At 46.9% G+C, this 26,785-nt stretch overlaps 1 protein-coding gene across 2 annotated transcripts in view; it reads right to left on the bottom strand.

Moving 5' to 3' along the window:
* The window catches only part of SH3PXD2B (SH3 and PX domains 2B), a 94,694-nt gene that overhangs the window by 36,382 nt on the left and 31,527 nt on the right, over positions 1-26,785 (bottom strand). For both annotated transcript variants that reach the window (XM_032851817.1, XM_032851816.1), the window contains exons 3-4: positions 16,442-16,517; positions 10,406-10,482 (exon numbers count right to left, since the gene is read on the bottom strand). In XM_032851817.1, coding sequence (XP_032707708.1) covers positions 10,406-10,482; positions 16,442-16,517 — 153 coding nt within the window. The remainder of the gene's footprint in view (positions 1-10,405; positions 10,483-16,441; positions 16,518-26,785) is intronic.

A 26,785-nucleotide genomic window follows, 5' to 3' on the forward strand; every position in this document is an offset into this window, starting at 1 on the left:
TCAGCTCCCAAAGGGTATCCATTCAGTGATTCAACAGACACGATCTCTAGGTCGACATGTCCAATACGAAAGGATGGGACGCACCCCCAACTGGAAAGGATAAGAAACTATGACAACGCTCCATCATGAATAAAGAGCTCAGTGCAACCGATCTTTATTTAAGCCCCTTCTGGCCCAGGTCCCGAGGATGCAGATCGCGGGGCAGGATGTTACATCACGCACACATGCACAGATGTAAACAGCACGTGCAATTCTGCCAGCCATTTCAGCCCACCAGGGCATGTTCCCGAGGGACGCAGGACTCTGCTCCTCTCCACAGAAGGCCTCGTTCCTGCGTGCCTCTCATGTGCCTCCTGCAGATGCTGAGTGAGTTGGGAGTGGAGATAAACACGTCCTCTATTTTCTATATAACAAGCCCCTAAAAGCTCACCTCCCATTCATCCCCTGCAAAGTGATACTCCATCCCTGACACAAGGCTGGGCTGGACTAACGGAGAGACAGATGGGAGTCTCCACTTGTACCTTCCTCTGGGCTTCGGGGGTATTTCGATTTATTTTTCTGATTTTTGAAAAGTTTTAACTGTGGTAAAATACACAAAAAACCTGCCATCTTGATCATTCTTTTTAAGTAGGTTCCATGCCCTACGCGGGGCTCAAACTCATGACCTGGAGACCCAGAGTCCTATGCTCTACCGACTGAGCCAGCTAGATGCACCATCATCTTAAGTATTTTTAAGCGCACCGTTCAGTGGCATTAAGTACATTCGCCTGGTTATGCAACCATCCCCCATCTTCCATCCCCAGAATGCTTTGTTTTGCAGAACTGAAGCCCTGTACCTATTAAGTAGTTCCCCCTTCCTCCAGCTCCTGGCAACCATTCTATTTTCTGTCTGTATGATTCTGATGACTCTAAGCACCTTGTCTAAGTGGTATCATACAGTATTTGTCCTTTTGTGCTGGGCTGCTTTTATTTAGCTAATGGTCTCAAGGTTCATCTATGTCGTAGCAGGTGCTGGACTTTCCTTCCTTTTCAAGGCTGAATAATATTCCACTGTATGGATAGGCCACGTTCTGTTTACTCATTCACCCACTGATGTCACCTGGGTAGCTGACGCTATATAGCCTTTGAGTCCGGCTCAGGCTTTCAGCCAAATGCCTAGGTTTGAGCTGTCTCAGATCTAAAGAAGAAGATGTGAGGTGGGTAGACATGTTTTAGTAGGGTGACCTCCCTAGTCACTGTCCAAGCTCTACCTTCTGGGGTGAAGGGCCTGCTATTGTGTGGCTCGCTGATTTAATTAGCCTCGACGTACCTCCTCTTCTGCAGCCAATCCCCAGGGACTGATCTTTTCCAGGCTGGAGGCAGAGAGCCCAAGAGGGAGAGAGCAGGCACTTCCCTCCCCTGCCTTTGGCTTCTGACCTCCTTCTCTTTCTGGTTTGGAGGATTCATTCTGCTTGGGATGAGCTGCTGTGTTGGGGGGCCCCTTGGGTCTCTCCTTCCTCTGAAATCCCGCAGCTCATACAGTCAGAACCACATAATGAAAGAGCTGATTATATGCTGGACCGTGGTGCGTCCTGGCTGCTTTGTGCGCAGAAATCTTGTGGCTGCCCCCAGACTGCAATAACACCATTCCCTTATGTCGGCTCAGCACTCGACGGCTCCCGAAACGCCCTCGTCTGTGTCATTCCATGTAATGCTGGGAGGGCTGGCCCATTTCAGAGATGGGGAAACAGAAGCTCTGGTGAAGTAGGTAGGATTGGAGAGCCCAGGGCTGGCCGACTCCAGCTCCTCGACCCTGAATCCACAGAGGGCATGGCTATGTGGCTCTTCCCCTGCACCTTCCCTATAGGTCTAGAAAGTGCTGGGGATTCTCTGATAACCTGTTTAGTGTATTCACTGGATCAATACCGTGAGGGAAATGCTAGGTGTGGCCACATGGCCCTTTCTGGGGGGAGCAGAGTAGGCCCTGAGGTGGCCACAGCCTCCACCTATGGTGGGCCTCCCAGGGTGATCCCTGATGAAATGAGCAGAGGCTCTGAAAGAACCAGTGAGGGAAGGGACAACGAGGCCCACGGAAACCTCCTGACAATGCCAAGTTCCCTTCTGGTTTTGAGCAATTCCTAGGAAGTAAAAGCCAAACCCCCAAACCATCAAATACAGCCAAGCTCCTAATAAAAGGCGGCACCCAACACTTTGATGTTTGCCCCTTTCATTTTGGAAGGACAGGCTAACAGTAAAAACGTGACCTGGGGCACAGAAATAATTCTGCTTCTGAAATACTCCAGAATTGTCTTGTGTTCGGTCAGTGAAAACAAAGAACCACAGTTCCAGGAAAACTCATTTCTACCCTGGATAGAATCCTGGCCCTGTGGATAGATGTGGCTGGTCGATAGCAGGGACGAGAGGAGAGGTGAGCAGAACGAGTCCCGTTTGCTGAGAGTCATGATAAAAGGTCAGATGGACCCAGCTCTTGATTCTAGCTCTGGCCATGTCCCATCACCTCTCTGAGCCTCAGTTTGCTCATCTGTAAAATGGAAATCACAAACACCCCCTTGGAAGGTCGTGCTACCGAATGAGTGAGGAAGTGGCTTTAAGGTTTCCATCATACACTAACTGCTTGACAACATTAACTCTCTGCCTCTCAGTATTGTATCAATTAAGTACGGTTGAATGGTAGTTCCCGGTGGTGATTCTAGAGCTAGCAAGACAGACTTGTTAGATAACAATGCCTTGCCTAGTGAGGGGGTTGAGTTTTCTCAGTTCTTTCAGTCCCCTTGAACTTCAAACTGAATGTCCCAGAGAATGACCACTTCTCTCTCTTTCTATTTTTAAAATTTTATTTTGGTGTGATAAGAACACTCACGAGATCTATCCTTGGGACAAATTTTAAGTACGTGATACCGTATGGCTGGGTGTCGTACTGGGGATCTCTAGAGCTTACTCCTTTTGCTTGACTGAAACTTCACGCCCATCAGTTAGTAGCTCTGCATTTTTCTGTCCCTCCATTGCCTGGCAACTACCAATTTGCTCTGTGCTTCTGAGTTGGACGATTTCAGATCACGGAGGTGGAATCATGTAGGATTTTATCTTTTTGCGACTGGCTTATTTCGTTTCCCACGGCATCCTTAGGTTCACCCATACTGTGATGTATGTCTGAATATCCTTTTTGAAGGTGGACTAGTATTCTGTCCTATGTATCTATGACCTTAGGTTGTTTCCACCACTCGGTTCCCACACCAGACTACATTATTACTGTAACTTTGTAACAGGTCTAGTGAAGCAGAAAGTTTCTTCCTGGTGCTGCCACCAGCATGGGAGTGCTAATCTCTCTTCCAGATCCCTGACTTCAATTTCTTTGGCTGTATACCCAGAAGTGGGATTGCCGGATCATATGACAGCACTATTTTTAATTTTTTGAAGAACTTCCATACTGTTTTTCATAGCAGCTGCATTTCGCATTCCCACCAACAGTGTGCAAGTGTTCCAATTTCTCCATATCCTTACCAACACTTGTTTTTTGTTTTTGTTTTGTAATAGCCATCCTGACGTTGTGGTTCTGATATCCATTTCCCTGATGATGAGTGACATTAAGCAGTTTTTCATATACCAGTTGATTATTTGTGTATCTTCTTTGGAGAAATGTCTATTTAAGGTCTTAGCCCATTTTAAAATCAGGTTATTAGCTTTTTTACGATTGAGATATATGGGTTCTTTATATATTTTGAAGATTGACCCCTTGACAGATAGATGAATTGCAAATATTTTCTCCCATTTTGTTTGTTGCTTTTTTTACTCTGTTGATTATTTCCTTTGTTTTGTAGCCTTTTAGTTTGATGTAGTCCCATTTATTTATTTTTATTTTTGTTGCCTCTGCTTTTGGTATTACATCCACAAAATCACTGCCAAGAGCCCTCAAATAAATCCACACATACGGGCAACTGGTCTTTGAAGAAGGCTCCCAGAACATACAATGAGGAAGGGAGAGTTTCTTCAACAGATGGTGCTGGGAGAACAACATCCACATGCAAAAGAATGACACTGGGTCCTTATCTTATACCACATGCAAAAATCCACTCCAAATGGATTAAAGAGTTTAACATAAGACCTAAAACGGGGAAATTCCTGGAAGAAAAAGCTTTCCTTCCTAACTTGCCTCTTAAGAGCAGGACGAGGTTGGGGGGCCTGGGTGGCTCAGTCAGTTGAGCATCCAACTACTGGTTTTGGCTCAGGACATGACTTTATGGGTCATGGGATCGAGCCCCGTGTGGGGCTCCGTGCTCAGAAAAGGATCTGCTTGAAGATTCTTTCCCTCTGCCCCTCCCCCAGCCCTCACTGGCATATGTTCTCTCTAAAATAAATAAATAAATAAGCCTTTAAAAAGAAAAAAGAAAAAAGAAAAAAAAAAGAGCAGGACCAGGCAGTGAGGGGCCTTGGGTAGGCAGGCAACGGCAGCTGGCTAGATTTAAAGACCTATCCTTTGCTGCTATTGTTTCATTGCTCTTACTTTTATCTTTATGGCAAGTTTTAGCAATTTCATATTATGGTGTATTGTAAAATTTCCTCCAAAGAGTATATTTTTAAGAAGTTAAAAAAGTGAGTTAATTTTAAAAATAATAATGATAATAATAATAATAACAACAATACAGGTGGTAGTATACAGTAAAAATCTTGACAGGAGGTGTCTGGTAAACTCTGCCATTAGACTGCCTGTCATTTACTTTAAAATACTACAGTATGGGCAAACACACTCATGTGTTTGTCTGTCTGTGTGTTTATGTGTGTATGTTAGATTTAAGTTACACCCCAATAACGGTTAGTAAAAATCTGAATCTTCATCAAAAATGAACACTTCAGCAAGTAAAGAGCTCTACTCACAAGTCCTCACTCTAGAAAAGGCTACTTCATGGCTTCAGTTTTCTTGACCTCTGACCAACACCACAGCCTTTATTTACCATCACGACAGTTGTTAGAAATGATACTCTTTACTGGCGAAATGAGGGATGCTCTAGAAATATTCTCAGCTACTCTGGTCCTTGCATAAAAAGAATGTGGCAAATCCATCCTCCAAAATAGTGCACTGGGTCTAGGATTCTGAGTCCTCTGTGTTCTGTCTCTTCTAGGGGATTTTACTGTCAGACCAGGGGGGGATTAGCTGATCCTGGCACTGGGCTATCATTCCATTTGTCTTGAGGAAATGTCCATGCAAAGTGGTGTCAGACCGACAGCTGGTATTTCAGTAAGCTTACAGAACAACTTGAGAGGCTGTTTAGGGAGCTGCTTGATAATAAATGCTTGTATATGTGGCAGAATTTGGCCCAGTCCTGTTTTCACTGTGTTCTTCAATGAACAGAGTCTTAAATTTAATGTAGTCAAATAAATCTGTCTTTTTATGGTTGGTACTTTGTATCTTTAAAAATCTCTCTATACCTAGAGATTATAAAGTACCCCCCACCCCGTTTTTATCTTCTAAAACCTTTTATACTATTGCCTCTTACATTTAAGTCTTTAATTTCCTTGGAAATGATTACATGTGTGGTGTGAGGCAGGGGTTAGCTATCTTTTGTTTTGTTTTGTTTTGCTTTGTTTTTTCCCATAAGGATTCCCACTTACTGAGGAATCCACCCTTTCCTCAATGACCTGCAAGGCTGCTTTTGCCAATATTAAAGTGTCCAAAAACACACAGGTCTGTTTCTGGCTTCTCTATTTTGTTCTAATGGTCTGCCTATTGTTGTGCCAACACCATATTATGTTAATTACTGTAACTTTATAACAGATCTAATAGAGTAGAAAGTTTCTTCCTAGTTGGAATTAGATTTGGGATACCCACAGCCTTTGTCTATCTTTACCTATTGGAGATTACCAATTTCTACTAAAATAAAGCTAATAGTTATAGATTAAATTGGCTTAAGTCAGCTCACAACAATGTTAATAACAGATACTCAAATGTTTAGTAAGTCTGTGTAGTCTGTAAAAGATTTTGCAGACTTTGTGAATGATGGTTTCATCTCCTTCCAGGAGGGCAGTTACCTTGAAGCCAGGCTGGGGAATTTGGCCAACCCAAACCCCAAAATATCTGTTCTGCTCCTTATGATGCATTAATAGTAGGGAGTGGTAACTTCCATATGGCTCACATGACATAAGCCATTTCTTCCCTATGGCAAATCCAGAATCCAGGTGAATTCATGATCTCTATACCATTCCAAGCAGCAGCCAGATGCAGGGAGCTGCTATCTCTTTTTATTCCAGGATTTTTTAAAAAAACATTTATTTATTCATTTTGGGCATAGGGAAAGAGAGAGAACTTTGTTGGGCCTCTGTTTCCTCGTCTACACAATGGGAATAATAAAACCTATTTCTTAAGGTTGTTGGAGGGGTGAAATGAGGTCATGTCTGGCAAGAAGACAGGAGTGATCAGGAGTGATTTTTCTGCCCACGTGATGTCTCCTGCCAAGACAAGGGTCATCTATCCCCACACCGCATGCCCCCCTTTATATTTTTTTTAAAGATGTATTGAAGTATAATTTATGTATCATAAAACCCACCCATTAGAAGGATACAATTCAATGACATTTAGTAAATTATAGAGTTGTGCAGCCATCACCGCAATCTAGTTTTAGAACTTTTCCATCACCTCAAAAATTTCCCCCACCTAATGTGTGGTCCATCTCTGCCTGCACTGTCCTCAGGCCTCGGAAACCACTGATCTGCTCTCCGTCTCTATAAAGTTGCCTTTTCTGCACATTTCATGTAGATAGAATCATGCAACACGTCGTCTTTTGTATCTGGCTTCTTTCAGCATCATGGGTTTGAGATTCATCCAACTTGCAGCATTTATCAGGATTTCACTGCATTTTATTGTTGAAAAATATTTCATTGTATGCAGAGTCCACATTTTCTTTATCTATGTACCTGATGATGGACATCTGGATTGCTTCCAGTTTTTGGCTATTATGAACTGGTACTACTACAAACATATACATCCAAGTCTTTGTGTGGACATGTTTTCAATTCTCTGGATACCTAAGAGTGGCCACATGGTCAATTTCACTTGTGGAAGAAAGTGCTTTAGTTTTCCCAAATGGCTTCCTATCATGTATCCCCACCAGAATGTCCTATCATGTGTCCAGGTTCTCCATATCCTCACCAGCTCTTGGTTTTGCTGTCTTGTGGATGGATTATAGCCATTCCCATGGCTTTGCAGATTTCTCATTGCTTAATGATTAATGAAGATGAACACCTTTTCACAGCCTTAATAACCATCATGCATCTTCTTGGGTGAAATTTCTACTCAAATCTTTTTTGTCTATTTTAATTTTTATTTATTTATTTTTTAAAGATTTTATTTATTTATTTGACTGAGAAAGACACAGCGAGAGAGGGAACAGAAATGGGGGTGGGGGAAGGGGGGAAAGCGGGCTTCCTGCTGAGCAGAGAGCCTGATGTGGGGCTTGATCCCAGGACCCTGGGATCATGACCTGAGCTGAAGGCAGATGCTTAACTGACTGAGCCACCCAGACACCCCTTTTGTCTGTTTTAAAACTGGGTCATCTTTATGGTTGAGTTTTAAGAGTTCTTTATATAGGTTCAATACAAGTCCCTTGTCAGAGATATGATTTACAAATATTTTCTCCTAATCTGTGACATATTTTTTCATTTTCTTCATGTGATTTTTTTTAATTTTTTTTTATTTTTTAAAGATTTTATTTATTTATCTGACAGACAGAGATCACAAGTAGGCAGAGAGGCAGGCAGAGAGAGAGGAAGGGAAACAGGCTCCCTGCTGAGCAGAGAGCCCGATGCGGGACTCGATCCCAGGACCCTGAGATCATGACCTGAGCCGAAGGCAACGGCTTAACCCACTGAGCCACCCAGGCGCCCTCATGTGATGTTTTTGAAGTACAGAGTTCAGAAGTTTAATGAAGCCCAGTTGATCAATTTTTCTCTTTTCGTGTCCTGTCTAGGAACTCTCTGCCTAAATCATGATCATGAAGATTTTCGTCTATGTTTTCTTCTAGAAGTTTTATAATTTTAGCTCTTATGTTTAGGTCTGTGATCCATTTTGAGTTGATTTTTGTGCACAGTATGAGGTAGGGATCCAACTTAATTTTTTTCCTTTTGGCGTATGGATGTTCTATTATCCCACACTGTTAAAAAGATTATCCTTTTCTTACTGAATTTCTTGGCACTACTGCTGAAAATCAATTGACCATAAGTTTCACAAAAGTTTATTTCGAGGATCTCATTTCTGTCCCACTGATTTATGTGCCTGCCCTTATGCCAGTTCCACACTGTCTTGATTACCGTAGCTTTTGTAGAAGTTTTGAAATGGGTACTACAAGCTTCTAATTTTATTCTTCTTTTTCATAATTATTTTGGCTATTTTGGGTTCCTTGCATTTCTCCACACAGTTTAGGATCAGCTTGTTAATTTCTACAAAAAAGCTTACTAGGATTTTGACAGAGATTATATAGAGATCAACTGGGGAAAAACTGCCATTTTATTTTATTTTGTATCTTTTTTGTTACTGTTTGTCATTGGGCTTTTTTGTTTGTTTTTGTTTTTTCTTTTTATATTTCCAACCCTGTCCTTTGCCCATTTTCCCTGTATGGTTGTCTTTTTCACATCAATTTCTACAATTTCTACAAATTCCAAGTATATATAATACACACACACACACACACACACACATTTTTCTCATTAAGAAATTAATCCTGACCCCCAAATTCTAATTTATTCTCCTAGATTTTTTAAAGTTTTTCTTTAAGTTCCAGTTAGTGAACATTCAGTGTAATATTAATTTTAGGGTAACATGAGCACTTCCCTATGCAGCACTTCCATACATTACCTGGTGCTCATCGCAGCAAGTGTGCTCCTTAACCCCCATCACTATTTCACCCGTCCCCCAACCTCTTTGCCTTTGGTAACCATCAGTTTGTTCTCTGTAGTTAAGAGTCTGTTTCTTGGTTTGCCTTTCTGTCTCCCCCTCCATTGCTGGTTTGTTTTGTTTTCTTAAATTCCACGTATGAGTGAAATCATACGGTATTTGTCTTTCTCTGACTGACTTGTTTCACTTAGTGTAATACCCTCCAGTTCCATCCGTGTCATTGCAAATGGCAAGATTTCATTCTTGTTGATGGCTGAGTAGTGAGAATTGCCATTTTAACATTGTTGAGTCTTCTAGTCCATGGGTATGGAATGTCTCTCCATTACTTCAGAGCTGGTTTAATTTCTTTCAACCGTGTATTGTAGTTTCAATGTATAAACCTTGTACTTCTCAAATTCATTCCTAAGTATTTTACTCTTTTTGATTTTATTGTGAGTAGAATGATTAATTTCATTTTTGGATTGTTCATGCTTAGTCTTTAGAGGTTCAACTGATTGTTTTTTATAAGGAAAGAGTTTTATTTATTTATCTATTTATTTATTCAAGTAGGCTCCATGCCCAGTATGGGGCTTGAACTCATGACCCTGAGATCAAGAGTCTCACCTTTCACCGAAGGAGCCAGCCAGGTGCCTCCACAGTTGATTTTTTTATATTGATCTTGTATCCTATGATCTTACTAAACTTGTTTATTAGTTCTAGTAGTTTTTTTTTCTTGTGGATCCCTTATGATTTTCTACAACAGAATCATATCATCTGTGAATCAAGGCAGTTTTATTTCTTCCTTTCCAAACTGTATGCCTTTTATTTTCTTTTTTGCCTGCTTACGCTGGCTAGAACCTCCAGGAAAATGTAAGACAGAAGTGAGAAGAACAAATATACTTGCTCTGTTTCCAGTCTCTGGGAGAGAGAGCACTGGCTGCCCCACTGTTAAGGCATTTCTTGCTATTTCCACCCTTTTCAATCAGAACTATTAGTGATTTTAAGTTCAAGAAATAAATACTTAAGATAAGGGAACCTAAACAAAGGAAAAGCATGCTTCTTTCTCAACCACAGCCACAAATCAAAGGAGATCTAAGCAAAAGGCAGGCCCCTTGTGGTTTAGAACATTCAAGGGATTGGAAGCCAGCTGCCCTGTCCAATGACAGGGACTGAGTAACTTCTGGAATATTAACACTCAGCGGAACACTACGCAGTCATTTAAGGTAGGCTCAAGAAGATGTTTTTATACCATTGGGAAATTCTTATATCACAATATTAAAAAAGAAAGAGCCACAAAAATAACACATATGGGGTGGTGTCAACACCATGAAGAAATGCACATAGAGAGAAAAACTAGAAACGTAGAAACCTTAATAATTTTTGCCTCTGAGGACTCATAGGTGGTTGATTTTCTGATTTTACGTTTCTTTTAGCTGCGAATTGCTCACAATGACTATTTCTGTAGCCAGAAAGGGAAAAGAAGAAAAGAAACAACTCAAAGGAAGACACGAGACACAGGGAAGTGTTAGCATTTCTTAGACTTACCTTACAGTACTCATCAATCGGTATGAGGCGTTTGACGGCCACGTCCCGGATATGGCTCCTTCGGAAGAGAATTTTGCCTGAAGAGGAGGAGAGCACACACTGTATTGTAAGGGGGTGATGGTAAGTTCTCAGCAAACCTGGAGGGTGTGGATGTGGCTGCCTGTGGTATGTCTGAGTGGTACCCAAATTCCTGGTTTCCATTAATATCCCCTGCTGGATGGCCACAGGGCCTGGAGGACCCCATGCATGGCCCTCCAAAGACTTGTTCACAGCTCAAGTACAAGGGCTTGAGGGAGTGGAGCCCAGGAGGCAAATTTTGGTGAGATGAGAGAGGCTGGATAAATCCTGGGAAAGGAGGGGGCTCCTACCAGATGAAGAAGAAAGGTTAGATCTGATGATCAAACTCTTGGGTTCTCAGATGGAGTAAGCAGTAGAAGGACAATGATATGTTGCACCTAACAGCTCAACCTCCTTTTCTCCTCTGTCCTATGCCTAGTCTGGTCTTACGTTCCGCAAATACCCCACAGTCTTTCATTATTCTGTGCCTTCCCTCTGTCTGGATTACCTTCTTATCCAGCTTCACCCACCATCCCAGTTGAGAAACTTTGACCTACTTCAAATGGATTAAGAGTTCCTGTCTCTTTCTGATCACACACACTGTCGATTTAGAGCTTCCTCTTTCCTCCTAGTCCGGGGACTCTGTACACACAGGATTTGACCGGACCTTGATCAATTTCGTACCCTCACCACACGGCACTCATACCTGATGCATGTATAAAGGTGGATTTCACTTGCCAAGATGACAAATCCTTCCAATCTCTTCCTCAAATCAGCTGTTTGTAACAGAAGGGATCCAAGACTTCCTCCCTCACTGAAAATTAACCAAGACTGCATCTACTGCTTGCTTGGTGATATCCTGAGCACTGGATGTGGTACCAGAGCTTCCAGTGGAACGTGTGGGCAGGTCACGCACAAAGACAAGTATAAAAACAATGCCACTGATGATCCAAGATGCTAAAATGCTCAGGTTTGTTTAAAGCAGATTGGTAAGCTCCCATGAGTCTAACAGGGGAGAGTCATGGGCAGATGGTGGCCAGGAGGATGCACTGACCAATAAGATAGCTTGGCCTCATCGTTCTGGACCTGTGGCACAGGCAGGGGGCAGGCAAAGTCAGAAATAAGACATGGGGGGGGGGCCAAGGAGGTGGGGGATGGAGGCAAGCCCCTCTGCCAAGCTTATGCAGAGTGCAGGAGGTATCCAGGGGGAGGTCAAAGAGGAGGGCACAGGGAGACCACAGCTTTTCCAATAGCAGAGCATGGAGAGCTATGAAGAGCTTCCCCTACTTCTGCTCAGAGGAGGCAGGTCAAGGAGAGGAATTTCGGTCACAAGCCTGGCAGGGCAAGGAGAGGTCAACCAGTGCTCCTGCATGGCTCTGGGGGGCTGCAATGTCCACAGATAGAGCTTGGGTGAGCAGGAACAGAATGGCAGGAAAGGTCCAAAGGAGTCTGTGTAAGACAGAATTGAAAGGGATGATGGGAAACAGCTTATTGACTCCAAGATTTGCAATGCAAGCTGGTAAGGGAGATTTGCACCCAAAAAGCCAAAGGGGTTAACCTAACGTTTAAAATAATCTGACCACGGGCTCTTGGGCAAAAGGGCACAATTAGGAAATTAGGTAGATATGGTCAACCTAATGTTGAAGTTTTTTTTTTCCTGCTTAACTTCTTCCACTTGAAAGAAAACAATAACCCACAGTGAGATAAAATGCATATTCCTCAAATTCTTTAATAACAGGGAGTCTCCTTTGTTTATTATGGTGCTTGTTTTAATTTTGCTTATAAGTCAGTCAAATTTCTGACACACCATGTTTATTAGAAAATAAAAATCTAGAACAAAATGCATCACAGGTTTCAAAGTGCTTGTCTCCAAGTGGTGGAAGACAGAGCCTTTTTGTTTTCTTCTTTGACTTTCCCCAAATTTCCTACCATAAACATATATTGCTTCTGAAATCAGAAAATGTTCATGCTGTTTCCCATTAAAAAAGCAAATTACGCAGCCTAGTGGGGAGGGTTTACAACCTGGTGTCCTTGCTTTTATTCAGTCGATAGGTGCAGTCTCTCTGTGAGCCCTCAATGGGCCAGGGCAGAGGGCCTGCCCTCTAGGCACGGACAGTCCGTGTTTCCCAACAGGGAGGGACCCTGTTGACGTTCTGGGTGGGGCAGTCCTTCCCTGTGTGGGAGTGTCCCCCACCCTTCAGGATGCTTAGCATCCGTGGCCCATCCCTATCCCACCCCCAGTCATTGTGATAATCAAATTACCACCCTCGTGGGTGGAACCTTTAGCAGTTTAGAACACCGCCCCCCCCCCCCCCCCCCCGCAAGGAGAATCCTGAGGCTTTAGGAAAAATAAGGAATGCCTGCCTGAAGAGAAACCTCCCACAGTAGATGCTTCCTGCCGCTAATCTGTTTCTCAGAACTGGAGAGGAGTCCCTACCAAAACCATTTTGGTCCCATTATGATATAATGTCCCCTTCTCTAAATCAGAGGAAGGGTGGGGAGTGGGGTGTTCAGGCTTCTTACTGGGGAGGTTGTGACCCAACTCTAACAATTCACAATAGGCACGATGCAGGCACCCGCCCGTGGGAACAGTACAGGCTGGTCCTGGAGTCACCACTGACAGAGAGAATTTTCTCAAGGCCCAGCCTGCAGGGGCTGAGAGAGAAGGATGGAGAACTCCCGTACCTTCAAGGTCTCCTGAGGGTGTGACAGGACAACAAAAGCACCACTTTTCTCTCCGCGGGGCCCCAGTGGGAGAGGAGTCTCTGGGCATATGGCAGGTGCCCTGCCAGCAAGGGGGACAGGAAGACTTGTGGTGGCACCTGCTGGGGAGGCCACAGGCGCTGAACTCAGCCAATCCAGGGTGACTGTGCTGCCTTGGGAAATGCATTTACCTCCCAGAGCCTTGGTCTCCTCATCTGTAAAATGGGAGAACAGCCTGTATCTGTTAGAAGTAACTTCCATGACTCATCCAGCACAGGGCTTGGCCCTTCCTAGGTGCTCAAAAAAGAGTAATCACTTAATTTTTGAAACCAGTTAGATGATACTGCCTCATACTCCTCAGTTAAGGGCCCGTGTTCTTTCCTCGGCCTGGCTGGTTTCTTAAGGCCTGCCTCTGATAGGCTAATTCATCACCCGTCGCTGCAGACCTGGAAGCCAGCTCAGGCCCTAGGCTGTTGGGTAGAACCATGCGGCCAGTACCTCCTTGGCCGGGGGCTCTGAATGCAATGCCAATGGGGGCAATGGTCCCTTATCTGAGCCTGATGGGTTTCTGTGTGAGTTGTGGGGAAGGAGGGTGAGCTCCAGCCTTCCTGGAGCAGAAAGGGTGCTTGGTGGAGTGCACAGGCTTTGGTGGGAACGGGCAGGCTTTTGTTTTCCACAGTGGTGGAAGGCCAAACTGTAAGTCTTATTTTTCAAGCCGCATCCTCTGCCAAGTTGGCTTCCCCAGCTTTTGCTGGGATGGAAAATTGTACAGGGCTGTTCCCCCTCCCCCTGCCTTTGTGCTAACAAGAGACTTGCTTTTCTTCTGCTGACGCGGCAGTCTTGGCAGAAAATGGACCCCTAGGAGAGGGGACATGCCGCCTGTGTATCCCTGCCCTTGGCCTTGGCCTCAAGGAAAAGTGAAGTGGTGAGCCACGAAGGGACGCTCCTGGGGTCCTGGGGCCTGACCACACCTCTCTGAGCAGCAAGTGGGTGCCCTAAGCAGGAAAAAATGGGGCTGAGTCTCTGAGAACAGCATTTTCATAAATTTGTGGGTGGAAAAAGGATTCTGTAACGACGAAAGCTTTCAGGGCCTTGGGAGAGGGTCAGCTCAAGTTCTTCCCTGTCCTGGGAAGTTTTTTCACAGCTGGTTGTTGCCTTTCATCCAGTAAAGAGTTATAACTCACTGCTTTCCTTTCCTTCCTGGAAGAAAAAAGCCTACATTTGGAGTCCAGTTCAACTTGAATATTCAGACAGATCATTTATTTAAGTAGGACTCTAAAATATGAATACCAAGAAATTCCCAAGGGACGTCCCACGATCCTGTTTCTGACTTTTGCAGAGAGCCCACTATGTAACCAGGGAGAGCTTTGTAAAGCAGGAGTCATTGTCCCATTTACAGATGGAGAAACTGAGGCTCGGGGGCAGAGGGCTATCATCTGTGTGAAGTCACAGAACTGGGTCCGTTTAACTTCAAATCCCATGCTCTGGAGCACTACGAGTTGGCTGCTGCGTTGGCACACTGGGTTTTCTCCAACTGGAGACAAAAATTCCAGTGTGATTGCACACTTTCTCCGTGGAAGAACTAAAAACATTAGCTTTTTTAGGCAAATGATTCTCCCAGTAGATGAGGCCTGGCAAACACATCTACCCTGTCTCTAAGTCCACTCTGTGATACTAATATCTGGAGGAACCACTTGACTGCTGACTGCAGAACCCTGGAGTAGGGAGGGGAGGGTGGGCTCCTGAGGGACCCAGGGAGTCTCCCTCCTCTCTGGCCTGCTCCCTTGTCTGCAAAATAAAAAAGATCTAAAGGGCCCTTCCAGCTCTAAATATTTGTGGTTTTGGTGACTGTCAATTTGCTGATTATCTGTATATAAAAATAATAGTAAGTGCTTGATTGCTGCTAGTTATGTGCTACTTAGCACTTAGCTAATCCTCACAACAACTTTATTATTTAAGTATCACTATTATCTCCAATTTGTAAATGAAGAATGAAACTCTGTGCTTAAATAATTCACTGAAGGTAACAGTGGATGAACGGAGGCGTTGGCATTTGAACTGGGGCCATTTGACTTCAGGCATGGATTTTGGAGCCAGCCAAAGCTGTGTTTGAAGCCCAGCTCTGCTATTTGTGCAAATGATCATCATTTCTCTGAGCCTCAATTTCCTCACCTGCAAAATGGGCACAGGGTTATTCTGAAGCCTAAACAAGGTGATGAATGTAAAGCACTTAGCCCCATGACTGGCCTACAGTAGACATACTTAATACTATTCCTAAAGGAATTTTTTTTTGGGGGGAAAGGAACACTTCATGTCTAAGGGCAGGGATCAACCATGAGTGTGTTAACTCCTACACAGTGCCTGGAGCTCAGCAGGTGCTTGGTCACTGTGGCAGACAGGTAGGCAGAATTTCTAAAATGGGCCCTCAAAGATGTCCATCCTTATCCCCAGAGCCCCAGAGCCCCAGAGCCTGTGCATATGATGAGATCTCACTCCTAGGCTCTTGTAGAGCATATGCTACAGTTCACTTTAAGAGAGGGAAATTATCCTGGATTAGCTAGGTAGGTATAACATAATGCATGAGTCCTTAAAAGCAAACAGCCTTCTCCAACAGGTGGCAGCAGAAGGGGAAGTCAGAGAGATATCAAAGCATGGGAAAGGTTCAATGCCCCAGTGCCAGCTAGAAGATGGATAAGGAATGCAGGCAGCTTCTGGAAGCTGAGGGGTCCCTGGCTGAGAGCAAGCAAGGAAACCCGTATTCTATTTCCATAGCTGCAAGGAATTGAATTCTGCCAACAACCTGAATGAGGCTGGAAGTGGATTTTTCTCTAATCCTGTAGATAAGAGCCCAGCCTGGCCAAGATGATGACTTCTGCCTTAGGAGACTCTAACCAGAGAACCCAGCAGCACCTGCCTGAACTTCCTGTGAGGTAATAAATGAGGGTAGTTTTAAGTTGCCAAATTGGTGTGAATTCACACCATGCCAATAGCAAAGTCATACTGTAGCCAAACAAAGATGCCACACACTACAAAAGCTTTATGAGCTCTAATTATTCCCACTGTAGAGACAGAAAAACTGAGGATCCTGGAGCTGAAGTATCCTGCCTCAGTAGATGGTGTAGCGTCTAACCCCACAGCCCATATCCTTAGGCACTAATTTCTACAAATGACTGGGACTCTGGTCATTAGGACACTGTCCCAGGAAGCTGAGCTGAGAGATGTGGGGGTTGTCCTGGATCCCCCAGAGCTCCTTCTGACAGCATGTGTCTCACCCACCTGGCAGAAAGGGAATGATCCGCTGTTTGGGATCCTTCTGTCCTCCTTCCATGGGAAATTTGTCCAACATCTGCATCTAAACAGGGGGAGAATAGCAAAAATGGAAGCCTTTAATATGATAAATGCATCTCTGACATTTTAAGGGAATTATGTGAAATACGTGACTTGATATACAAAGGCTTGCTGTGTTCAGCTTTTCAGAAACCCAGACTAATGGGGAAGGCAATGTCAGTGGGATGAAGGATCTCTGTGAAAACAATTCTCTGTCCACAGCCGCCGTATCAGTGAAGGCTCAGAGCTGGGAGAGACCATTCTCAGTTTTCCTGGGGGTCTCCAAATACAGGACCGGAAACGGGAACAACACCCCCAGAGCCACCAGAATTCCACTGACAGCAGGTCAATCTGTTTCCTAAGAATTGCAGGTTTTGTTGGGTAACAAATCACTGAGACTCAGGCTGGTTAGGTCTAGGTCTGTGAGATGATTACACTTCCCTGCCATGCTAAGATTCCGCAGTTGGTCCAAAAGATAGATCTGGGCCCCGTTCTGTGCTAGGCACATGGGGTTCGGAGATGAAAAGACTCGTAGTTCAGAGAGACTGAAAAGGAAACTGATTCTTACAGGGTGGTGTAGGAAGCACCTTCAGAGGTAGGTGTAGGCTGCTGTGGAAGTGAGAAAGGACAGGGGCAGAGTCCCCAGACTGGAAACCTTTACTAGTGTGATAACGCCTCTCTGATTTGATGGACAAAATCCCAAGGACCTGTTGTTTGTGGTCTTGAGGAATTGACAGACCTTGGGTCTCATCTCTAAATAGGCCCTGTGTTCAGGGGAGACCGACGTGCAGTGTTACTTTATGGATTAAAGCAGGACCGTGGCAATGATGGAGGCTGTCATCAGAATTCTGGCTCTTTTCCTGAACACACCGTAGATCTGTACTTCCCCACCTCCTGGCGGTGGGATGGGGCCAGTTACATGTGAGCAGAAGAGATATGTGTGACTTTGGGGTGGGAGAGTCATGAGTGGTGTGTGATTCATTACCTCCACTTCTTTCTGCCATGTGACTGGCCATGGCAGACAGTGGTGTGTCTCTGTGTGTGTGACAGTGTGTGTTCTCCGCCCCTGTGGGTCCAGAGGCCCCAACAAGCTCCGACGGACATGCAGCCCAAGTAAGAGACGGGCTCTTATTGTACAGAGAGGCTCTCTGTCACGGCAGCATAACCACCCTACGGGCACCTAGGCCCGAGATTCCAGCAGAGGGAAAGGGACCCTTGAGCCCCCCGCGAGATGGCTGGAATGTAACAAGCCTGTTCATCATTTCTCCTCCAGGAGAAAGAAATTCAAGATGCCCCTCTGGTAGAAGGAAAGAAAGTCTGAAGCAGCGTGGCTTGTGCGCAGGGAGGGGGAGGAGAGGCTGGAAGGGCAAGAGAAACATGTTATCTGTGCCAGGCACGGACCAGACTCTTTAGACACATGCTCTCACTAAATCTTCTGAATACTCCTTCAAGGTGGACACGATTAGCCAGGAAACTGGAGCCCAGAGAGGGAAGAAATCTGCCATGGGCTTGCAGCCAGCAGGCGATGCGGCCAGGGGTGGAAGCCCGTGCCTTCCCTGCCGTCACACCACCAGCCTTGATGACACAGCAGAGACAATGATAATGGATTGCTCTGTGGGCCTGGGAGGCGAGTTGGGGCTCCTTGCCCCACTGGTGCTGTCCTCTGTGATGCCCCTGCGTAGGCCGGTCTGCCTTGGCCTGCCCGGCACCCTGCAGAGCAGCCCAGAGGTCACGGTCTGATCTGTGGTTTCCTGTTGGCCCTACTCTGTGCTGTGTGGCAATGGGACATGTTTGGGACATCATGGGACATGTTTGGTCCACCATCATTCAGCAACTGGAGAGCCCATAGCAGGCCTGTGGGCAAAGGCAGGCTGCTTTCTTTGCATCCAGGAGCTTTCCGATGCCGGCACAAAGTAGACACTCAGCAAAAACTGACAGAGGCGACGAGTGGAACACTGTGGGGGACAGCTTCACCTGTTTGCTAAGTGCCCTAGTTAATATTATTCGTATCACTAATATTAAACACTAACTAGTCACCACGACTAACAGCTGTTTGGCAGTTTACGGTCAGTACACCTTTCCACGCATGACTTGATCTGACCTTCGCAGTAACTCTGTGATACCAATGTTTGCTCCCCATGTCCCAGAAAGGAGAAACTGGGGAGCAGAGATGGACAGCTGCCTGACGTCGCCCAGCTGAGTGACGGTCCGGCTAGTTCCGGTACCTTGGAAGGCAGCTATGCTTACCACTATACCACCAACGCTAGTTCAGGTACCTTAATTGAGATCCCACTCTCTTTCCCTAAGATCACTCTGAAGGGCGGCTTTGGAGTGTCACGCAAGTGTGAAAAATCAGCCCGAGATGAAGTAAGTGGAATATTTTGTGCACAGGTGAACAGCATGCTTTCTTTAGAAAAGTGGGGTGATCAATCGGTCTCAGCTACAGAGTCTTTCAGAGAGGATAGGTTTTGCCTAACGCCGTCTTTTTTTGGTCCTTCTCAGTTTTATTTGTCAGGACGATGCTGGAACACCGATAAAGGGAACTCTGGAGAAAAGAATGGCATGTGCCAGTAATCCATCCACCCGTTCCCTTCCTGGCTTCCTTCTGTGCCTGTCGGAAGGAGCAACAGGCCTCCCCAGCGCTGCCTGTGGTCTCTGACAGCACGCCTTAGGAAGTTACTCTCTCATCCTTTGTCCTGACTTGCTTTTACCCGGACGAGCGTGGCCCAAAGAGCTGAAGTGTCCCACCCCACAAATGTCATTTATTAATTTGAGGCGGTAGATCTGGGTTTCACGCTGTGAAGTCTAAGCACAGATTGTACCCTGGGGACCAGGCAGTCCCGGAATTACATTCTGATGCTTCCTCGGGCCCGCTGCCATGTCAGGGGCCAGCCTCCCGGCCCAGGGAGCCCAAGTCAGCACTGGGGAAGGAGGACCGCGGACTGCTTTACCATATTGACCATTCTGACCACACAACGAGTGGCATTAAGCACATTCACACTGCTGTGCAACCATCACCACCATCCATCTCCAGAACCTCCTCGTCATCCAAAACTGAAACTGTCCCCATTGAATACGAACTCCTTATTCTCCACCCCAAGCCCCTGGGAACAACCACTGCCCTTTCCATCTGTACAGATCTCCCTGTTCTCGGTGCTGCATGTCACGGAATCGCGCAATGTCCGTCCTTCGGTGTTTGGCTTATTTCGCTCAGTACCATGTCCTCAAGTTTCATCCACGTTGGAGCAGAGGTCAGAATGTCCTTTCTTTTTAAGGCTGAATAACATTCCATCACAAGGCTGTGTTTCAAGGTTAGCAAAGTCCTCAGACTATCCAAGTGCCCTCGGGAGTCAGAGCTTGGCTATCCAACAGAACTTTCTGCAGTAATGGCAGAGCTCTGTGTCCGTATGGCCCTTACTGCAGCCACTAGCCCTAGATGGAGCTCCAAGGCTGAGCGCTTGAAACATGGCTCCAGAGACTGGAGAATCAAACTTTTAATTTCATTTAATTCTTATTAATTTAAATAGCCTCACATGACCAGTGCCATCATCATAGACGGTGCAGGGCTGGACTAGAACACCCACCCTCCTCATTTAGCCATATCCAATTTTAGTTTGCTTTATCACCCTGCCAATGGGAACGACAATCTAAGAGGACTATGGGCAAGCAGAGATCAGAGCCTGTGAGCTAGTTTGCTCTTGGTCTTAGTGTGTCCAGGCTCATAGCCTACAAACTGCTTCTATCCAGAGAGCTGTTGTACTTAGCACCCACAGGCCACATTCCAGACACTCCATGGGAACCCCCAGACCCAGGCGGTCTGCAGCAACAGGAGCAGATGCATGCCGGGCTGAGGCCCAGTGCAGACTGCTCTCCTGGGAAACTAGAAAATCCATGCCCTGCCCCCCAGATAATAAAAGGAAGTGGTGCTCGAGGTGAGGAGGACTGGAAACTGAGGAGGAAAGTGAGTCAGTCTGGGCGATGTGAAGGGAGAGGGAGCCACGTCAAGTGGCCATACTGCAGGCCTCCAAGGGGGAAGAGAGAACACTCCATCAGCAGTTTTCAACACATCAGCTTGTGGCGGAGAGAAAGAAGACACACTGTCCAAGGAAAACAGTGTGGAAGCTGGCGTGGAGGGCCACACGTGGTTTGTGTTAGTGGCAGACTGGACTTGGAGGGGTTTACTCCCTTAGGATCACAAAGCCTCCTGTCCCAGAAGAGCCAGAGCAGGCTGTGGAGACCGCCGTGTGCAGGGTCGCTGGGAAGCCACGTGGTCCTCGAACAGGACACAATGACATACCCGGACCCGCTGGACATGGCTCGCTGTCTTTGGAGATTTTGTCCCCTCGAGGAGCTGGTCTGGCTAAATATTAGCATGGTCTGGAGTCCTGGTGGACATGCCACGTGGGGCCCACCTCCCCACCTTGCTCTTCTTCCTGCGGCCCCTTTTGTCCAGGTCAGCGTTTTCTTAGTCTGACTTCCTTATCAGTCTGCCTGCCCTTTGGCCTGCCCCAGTACCTCCTCACTGGTAGGTGCTGGGTCCCTGGCATAAAACTGTGCAAAGAAAGAATGAATGAATGAGTTAAAAAAAAAAAGTGGTTATCTGGTTTGGTCAGCCATGGAAAGTCCTCCCTTATTCTGTGGTCTAGGAGAGGAGACATTAGGAGAAAGGTTCTAGGGGCAGCGACAGGACCCCTGGCCTGGGATTCAGAGCCAACTGACCAACACAATGTTGTTCCTTTCCATTTCAGAAATAAAAAACTGCTGACCATGTGGGAAAGGGCTGTCTCAGCTACTCGGCACCGGGATGGCCACAGCTTTTCAGATGGCAGAGAAGGATGACTCCATCAAGCGTGTACAACATGTGGGAGGCCCTGCAATTTCAGAAGACAGTATCTGTGTGTCTGAGGACCCAGCCTTTGCTATCCAGTACTTCGATAAATACAGATAAATACAGCTGGTGGATTCTGAGGCCAGTTTTTGCCTAGGATCTTGCTGGGCAGCCTTCCCGGCTAGGCCAGGTCCGCCTGGTGAGTGGGAGCCCTTTAGTTCTGCCACCCCTGTACCTGCCCCCAGAAAAGATGAGGAGACACTTTCCCTTTCCTTTGGCCTCTGGGGTGGAGCATGGGGGCTTTTGGGCAGACATTTGCCAAAGCTCAGAAGGGCAGTTGGGGCCGTCAAACTCCTGGAGAGGGGACAGGTCGGTCACGTCTCAACCCCTGTGGGAAACAAATGACTTCTGCTGTGTGTCTTGGGACAGCCGCTCCCATCTCTGGGATGAGCTGTGCCTCAGAAACAACTCTCCCGGCAAGCCCCTGTCCCTAGGAATAGCCCTCTCTGGGTCCTCACAGATGGAAAGTTCTCCCACTTCTCCTCCGAGCTCCGTGCTGGGCAGTGACCCAGCTGGCTCTGTGTCCCCCACCACGGGAATTCTGCCAGATGCCCAGCTAGAAATCCTGCCTCTATACCTTTGCACACGTGGCTTCCTCTTCAGGTAAAGCCCTCCTCTATCCTGCCAACAGGTCGGCTCCTTACTTTTTGTAAAGGCCCTGCTCAGATGTCAGCTCCTCCAGGAAGCGAGCTCTGCCTAAGGACCCCTGGCTGGGACAGAGGTCCCTCTCTGCACACCTGGGGTCTGGCTCAGGTCTGGCTCAGCACATAGCTAACTTTGCCTTCTGTGAGGGCTTCCTCGGCTCTGCGGAAGACCATGACGCTGGCCTGGGGGGGACACACTGAACCCCCGGGAAAACTCAGAGGGCAAAGGTTGCATGGCGTGGTGTAGAGTGGACCCCTCTCCCATCTGAGGCCTGTTTGTGCCGGGCCTGTGTTGTGCTGGGAGCAGCCCTCTGCAGGACAGGCTCTAGCTGCATCTTAGTGGGAGTGCCAGATAGGCCTCTGAAGGCCAGCTCTAGGCAGAACTCGGAGGCAAACCTGGCTTTGAAAAGACAGATATAAACGCAATACTGGGCCTCAAGGAGGCTGGGGGGCTCAGTGGTTAGGAGCACGGGTTTCAGACTCAGCCACACCTGGGCCTGAATCACAGCCATGCTGCTTCTGGGCACAGGACTGTGCCTCTCTGAGCTTCTGCTTCCTTGTCTGTGACTTCAGGACTAAATGAGATGGCACAGAAAGTGGGCACATGGCGCATTTCAGCAAATGCTCACTGACCCCATCACAGTGTCACTCTACCAAACCCCATTTCCACCAGGCACTGCCCTCAGCGCTCTGCGCGTTTTGGCCATCGCCGTGCCCTGCTCAGATGCTCAGATGCCAGCTCTCTCTGGCACGCTGATGGACTCTCCAGCATGGGCCCCGGCTAGGGCAGAAAGGGAGGTTCAGAGAGGCTGAGTGGCCTGCCCAAAGCTACACAGCTGGTAACACAGCGCTGGGACCAGATACCAGGTCTTGCCATTCCAAGCCCAGGGCTCTATAGCCTGCACCCTAGTATGAATGAGATACGAGGTCAGAGATCCACTAGAAAGTGGCAGGCATGACGATTAGGGTCTGGCTGTTCTAAGCAGAAGAGGGTCAGGAAATCACACTGGAAGGTGGACTGTCATAAAGGGGACCTTCTTGCTGGTGACTGTGAGTCTCTTTTCCCACAAAGGAGCCTGAGTCATGCTCCTCCTTTCTACCCCAGGCAGCCTCTCTGCAGACTGTTTCCTCTACCGGAATGTCCTGCCCCGACCAAGAGGAGCATATGTTGTTTTCTGTCATGTACAGGTTATCCCCCCTCTGTGGCAGCAGCTGTCTGATTCCTTCAGGGGAATCTTCTACTCCTTGGTTAGTCTACACACATTCTACTCCAGTCCCTAGGGTGGCCCTGACCGGTCCAGCCACTGGCCTAAGATGAACCAATGAGACTTGTGCTTAAAGTGTTGGGGGTGTTCTTTTTCCTGAAGCCACTGAGCTGACCTGTGGGATACAGCTTGGAGCTGCGACCACCTCTGAATCACCCATCACCCTGCTTGGGCACGAAGAACGTGGAGAACTGGAGGAAGGCAGGTCCTCACTGACACTTTTGCTCCTAGATCCAGCCACACCTGAAGCCAAGAACACTTAGATGTCTCAGTTACATTCAGCTAATCAATGCTCTTTTTGAGTAATCCATTTTGACTGGGTTTCTGTCATCTGCAACTAAAACAGTACTGACTAAACCAAGATCTCACAGTCAGTAAGTGGCAACATTTGGATGGAAGCCCAGGATCTTAACCACTCTATTAAACTGGCACCGTCTCTTCCTCTAATCTTTACGCTAGTTCCCAGCAGCAACCCACGCCCATCAATAATCCCAACAGCTGACATTTGTTCAGGGCTCGACAGCCCAGAAACTGCTCACACATATCATCACTTTTAAAAAAAAAAAGCAACTGAGATATACCTCAAATACCATAAAATTCACCCTTTTAAACTACACAATCCAGTGGTTTTTAGTATATTCATAAGGCTGTGCAAACATGATCATCAATTCCAGAACATTTTCATCACCCCTAAAAGATACCCAGTACTGACAAAGACCCTCTTTCCCTTTCCCCCTCCTCCCAGCTCCTGGCAATCACTAATCTGCTGTCTCTGTGCTCTACCCCTTCTGGACACACATCACCTCTCTTAAGACCACATAAACCTTGTGAAGGAGCCACTAGAGAGAGGGCACTAGAAGCACAGTGGCTAAGAGTGTGGTATCTCGTATCACCCGCCTAGTTTTAAATCCAAGTTCTGATATTCACTAGCTGTGTGACCTTGTGCAAATGACTTAACTTTTCTGAGCCTAAGATTCTTCATCTATGTAATTTAATAAGTTTAACATGAGGATTAAAGGAGTCAATATATTGAGATGCTGAGCAGTCAGCGGTCCAGAAATGCTGTTGTCATTTCTATTGTCATTACCTCACGTTCCTGATGAGGATAGTCAGGCAACAAAGGGGTTAAGGGGTGTGCCAAAGGCCACACAGCACAGGTGGCTGGGCCCCAAGTCTCCTGACTGAGTCCTCTGCGTTTTCCATTACGCCACACTGGCCTAGCTGTTCCTCCACGAAAGCTTGGCCCTCCCCATACTCTTCTGTGCCAAGATACTTTTGAAAGAGCCGAGGCTACTCTCCAGACAGGAGGAAGGGGAGGGTGGGATCATGAAATCATCTTACTTCAGGGGGTCACAGCCCCATACAGGCGGGCCTCCCGGACTCGTCCTTGGGAACAGCTGACTTTGGCTGGTGGGGTCTGCCCTACTCTCTGCCAGATACCCTCTCTGGGATGTGGGGGGTGGGCAGCCGGCCATTTCTAGGACAGCAGGACCCTCTGGAATTCCGTGACTTTCCCACTCCAGCCACCCATCTGGGACTCTTTAAAGCTGGCTGAACCACTGCCTTTAGACTAGCAGGGAGGGGAGCCTGAGGCAGCTGTTTCTGTGATAGCAAACCCCCAATTATTGCCCATTATGCTGAGTGGGGAAGAAAACCTCACTTTTAAGTTCTGGTAGAAATAAGAAAGTTAAGTCAGAACAGGAGAGTTGAGGGAGGACAGGCTTTGGGCCAGGGAGACTCGCGATCACGCGCTGGCTCAAGCCGTTCCAAATGATGTCACCTCGGGCAAGTCTCATCTGAACAGAGGGACAGCTAGTGACAGCTAATGTGCTTACTGAGTGAGGCACATCTCAATTAACTGTCACCATGAATGCACGAGAAAGTGTTTTCACTTTTAACATGCAGATGGGGAGACTGAGTCTCAGAAACACACAGAGGGGATACCAAGCAGAGATCTGAAAGGCAAGCTGATGTTTGAACCCAGTCTGTCTAGGTCTAAAGCCCTGGATATGCTGCCTCATGGGCTGCAGAATAGCAATTAACATTTCCATATGTGCTTCCAGAAGCTTCTCCCCACCCCGTCCTCGTCCAACCTCCTCCTCCAGATGATGCTATACCAAACGCCCCGACCTCTCTGGCCACAAGCTGACAGGCTCGGAGGTGGACCCAGAACCCTTGGGACAATCAGATTCTCTCTTCTGGAGACTGGACCCAGCACCTAGAAACGCCGGTGTGTTGACGACAGGGAAGGACATTTCAACTTGGGGACTGCGGTGCTGTCCGGGGGATACAGGCTAATGGGTCCGGGGAGGAAGCTGGTCCGGAGAGGCTAGCAGGAAAACAAAGTAGGCTCAGTGGGAGACCCTGGGGCCATAGTGATAGATGGCTGGGGAGCTGCTGGGCCTCTGAGGGCCATTCAGTTGCTAGTTCCTTGGCCCCCAAGAGGCCGGCTGCCTTTCCTGCTCTGGGCTCTGTGGGGCACAGCTGCCTCCTCCCATAAATCTCCCCTACCCCTCTCTTCCTGGGTAAGCTGCTCAGCGGGTGTTTGCTGTGTGATGTCCATAATCTGCAGGCTAGCAATCCTGACTGTAGCAGTTTCACTGTTCTCTGCCCCCTGTTATCCTTCTGGAGGTAACAGGCAGGCAAGAGGCTTCTGGAAGCAAAATACAGGCAGTCCTCCCTACACAGACATGCCGTGTGTGAAAAGTCAGTCTAGTAACTTGTAGAAGTGTTTACCCAACAATCAATCTCTGAACTGAACACCCGCTGTAATAGCTCTGCACAGAGGTAAGAGGGGAGTAGGGCATCTAGGTAAGAGGGTGTCTTGGTCATTCTCAGACAGGGCTATACTTCCTGTTCATGGCATTTAAGGGCACTGGGAGTCTTCTTCCTTGCCTTTCCCCTAGGGTTCAGTCCCTTCCTGGCCCCTAAGCTGCTCCTGCTAAGTCTGTTTTAGATAGTATCTTAGCATCTTTAACATATAGCCTGTGTATGTACATGCTTGCTGTGGACCAGAAGGAAAATGTAATTTACATATGGTACTGTTTGACTTTGTTGCGTTTTGTGAACACAGAATACCACTCACAAGTCCAGCGCATTTTAATGACTAGGTAACTGGTGTTTCAGTTAGTTCCCCTTACGCAGTACCTCTTGGCATCTGGTTCCACAGGCGCTTGAGATTGTTTTACTGATATCGGGGAAACTGGTTAAGAGCACGTTATTATCTCGCCTCCCACTTTAAAATAAGGAAATACAGATTCTGGAAATTCCTTATCCAGCATTTTTAGGAATGGATTAGGTCCCTACGAACAAGGCTGCCTGTGGTTAATATCACCCAAGCTTCCAAGAGAACATGTGAGGCCAAGACATGGGATGGTATGCAGAGGACACTGTGTTCACTGGGACTTCTGGGAAGCGACCTTTCACTTCTTCCCGCTGAGAGTAAGCCCAGAGCATTTTGTAACCCCGTGGGATCTGAGGATAAAGCCAATACCGT

The sequence above is a fragment of the Lontra canadensis genome, unplaced genomic scaffold (genome assembly GCF_010015895.1).
Source record: "Lontra canadensis isolate GAN:19392208 unplaced genomic scaffold, GSC_riverotter_1.0 scaffold5, whole genome shotgun sequence".
NCBI classification, from domain to species: Eukaryota; Metazoa; Chordata; class Mammalia; order Carnivora; family Mustelidae; genus Lontra; species Lontra canadensis.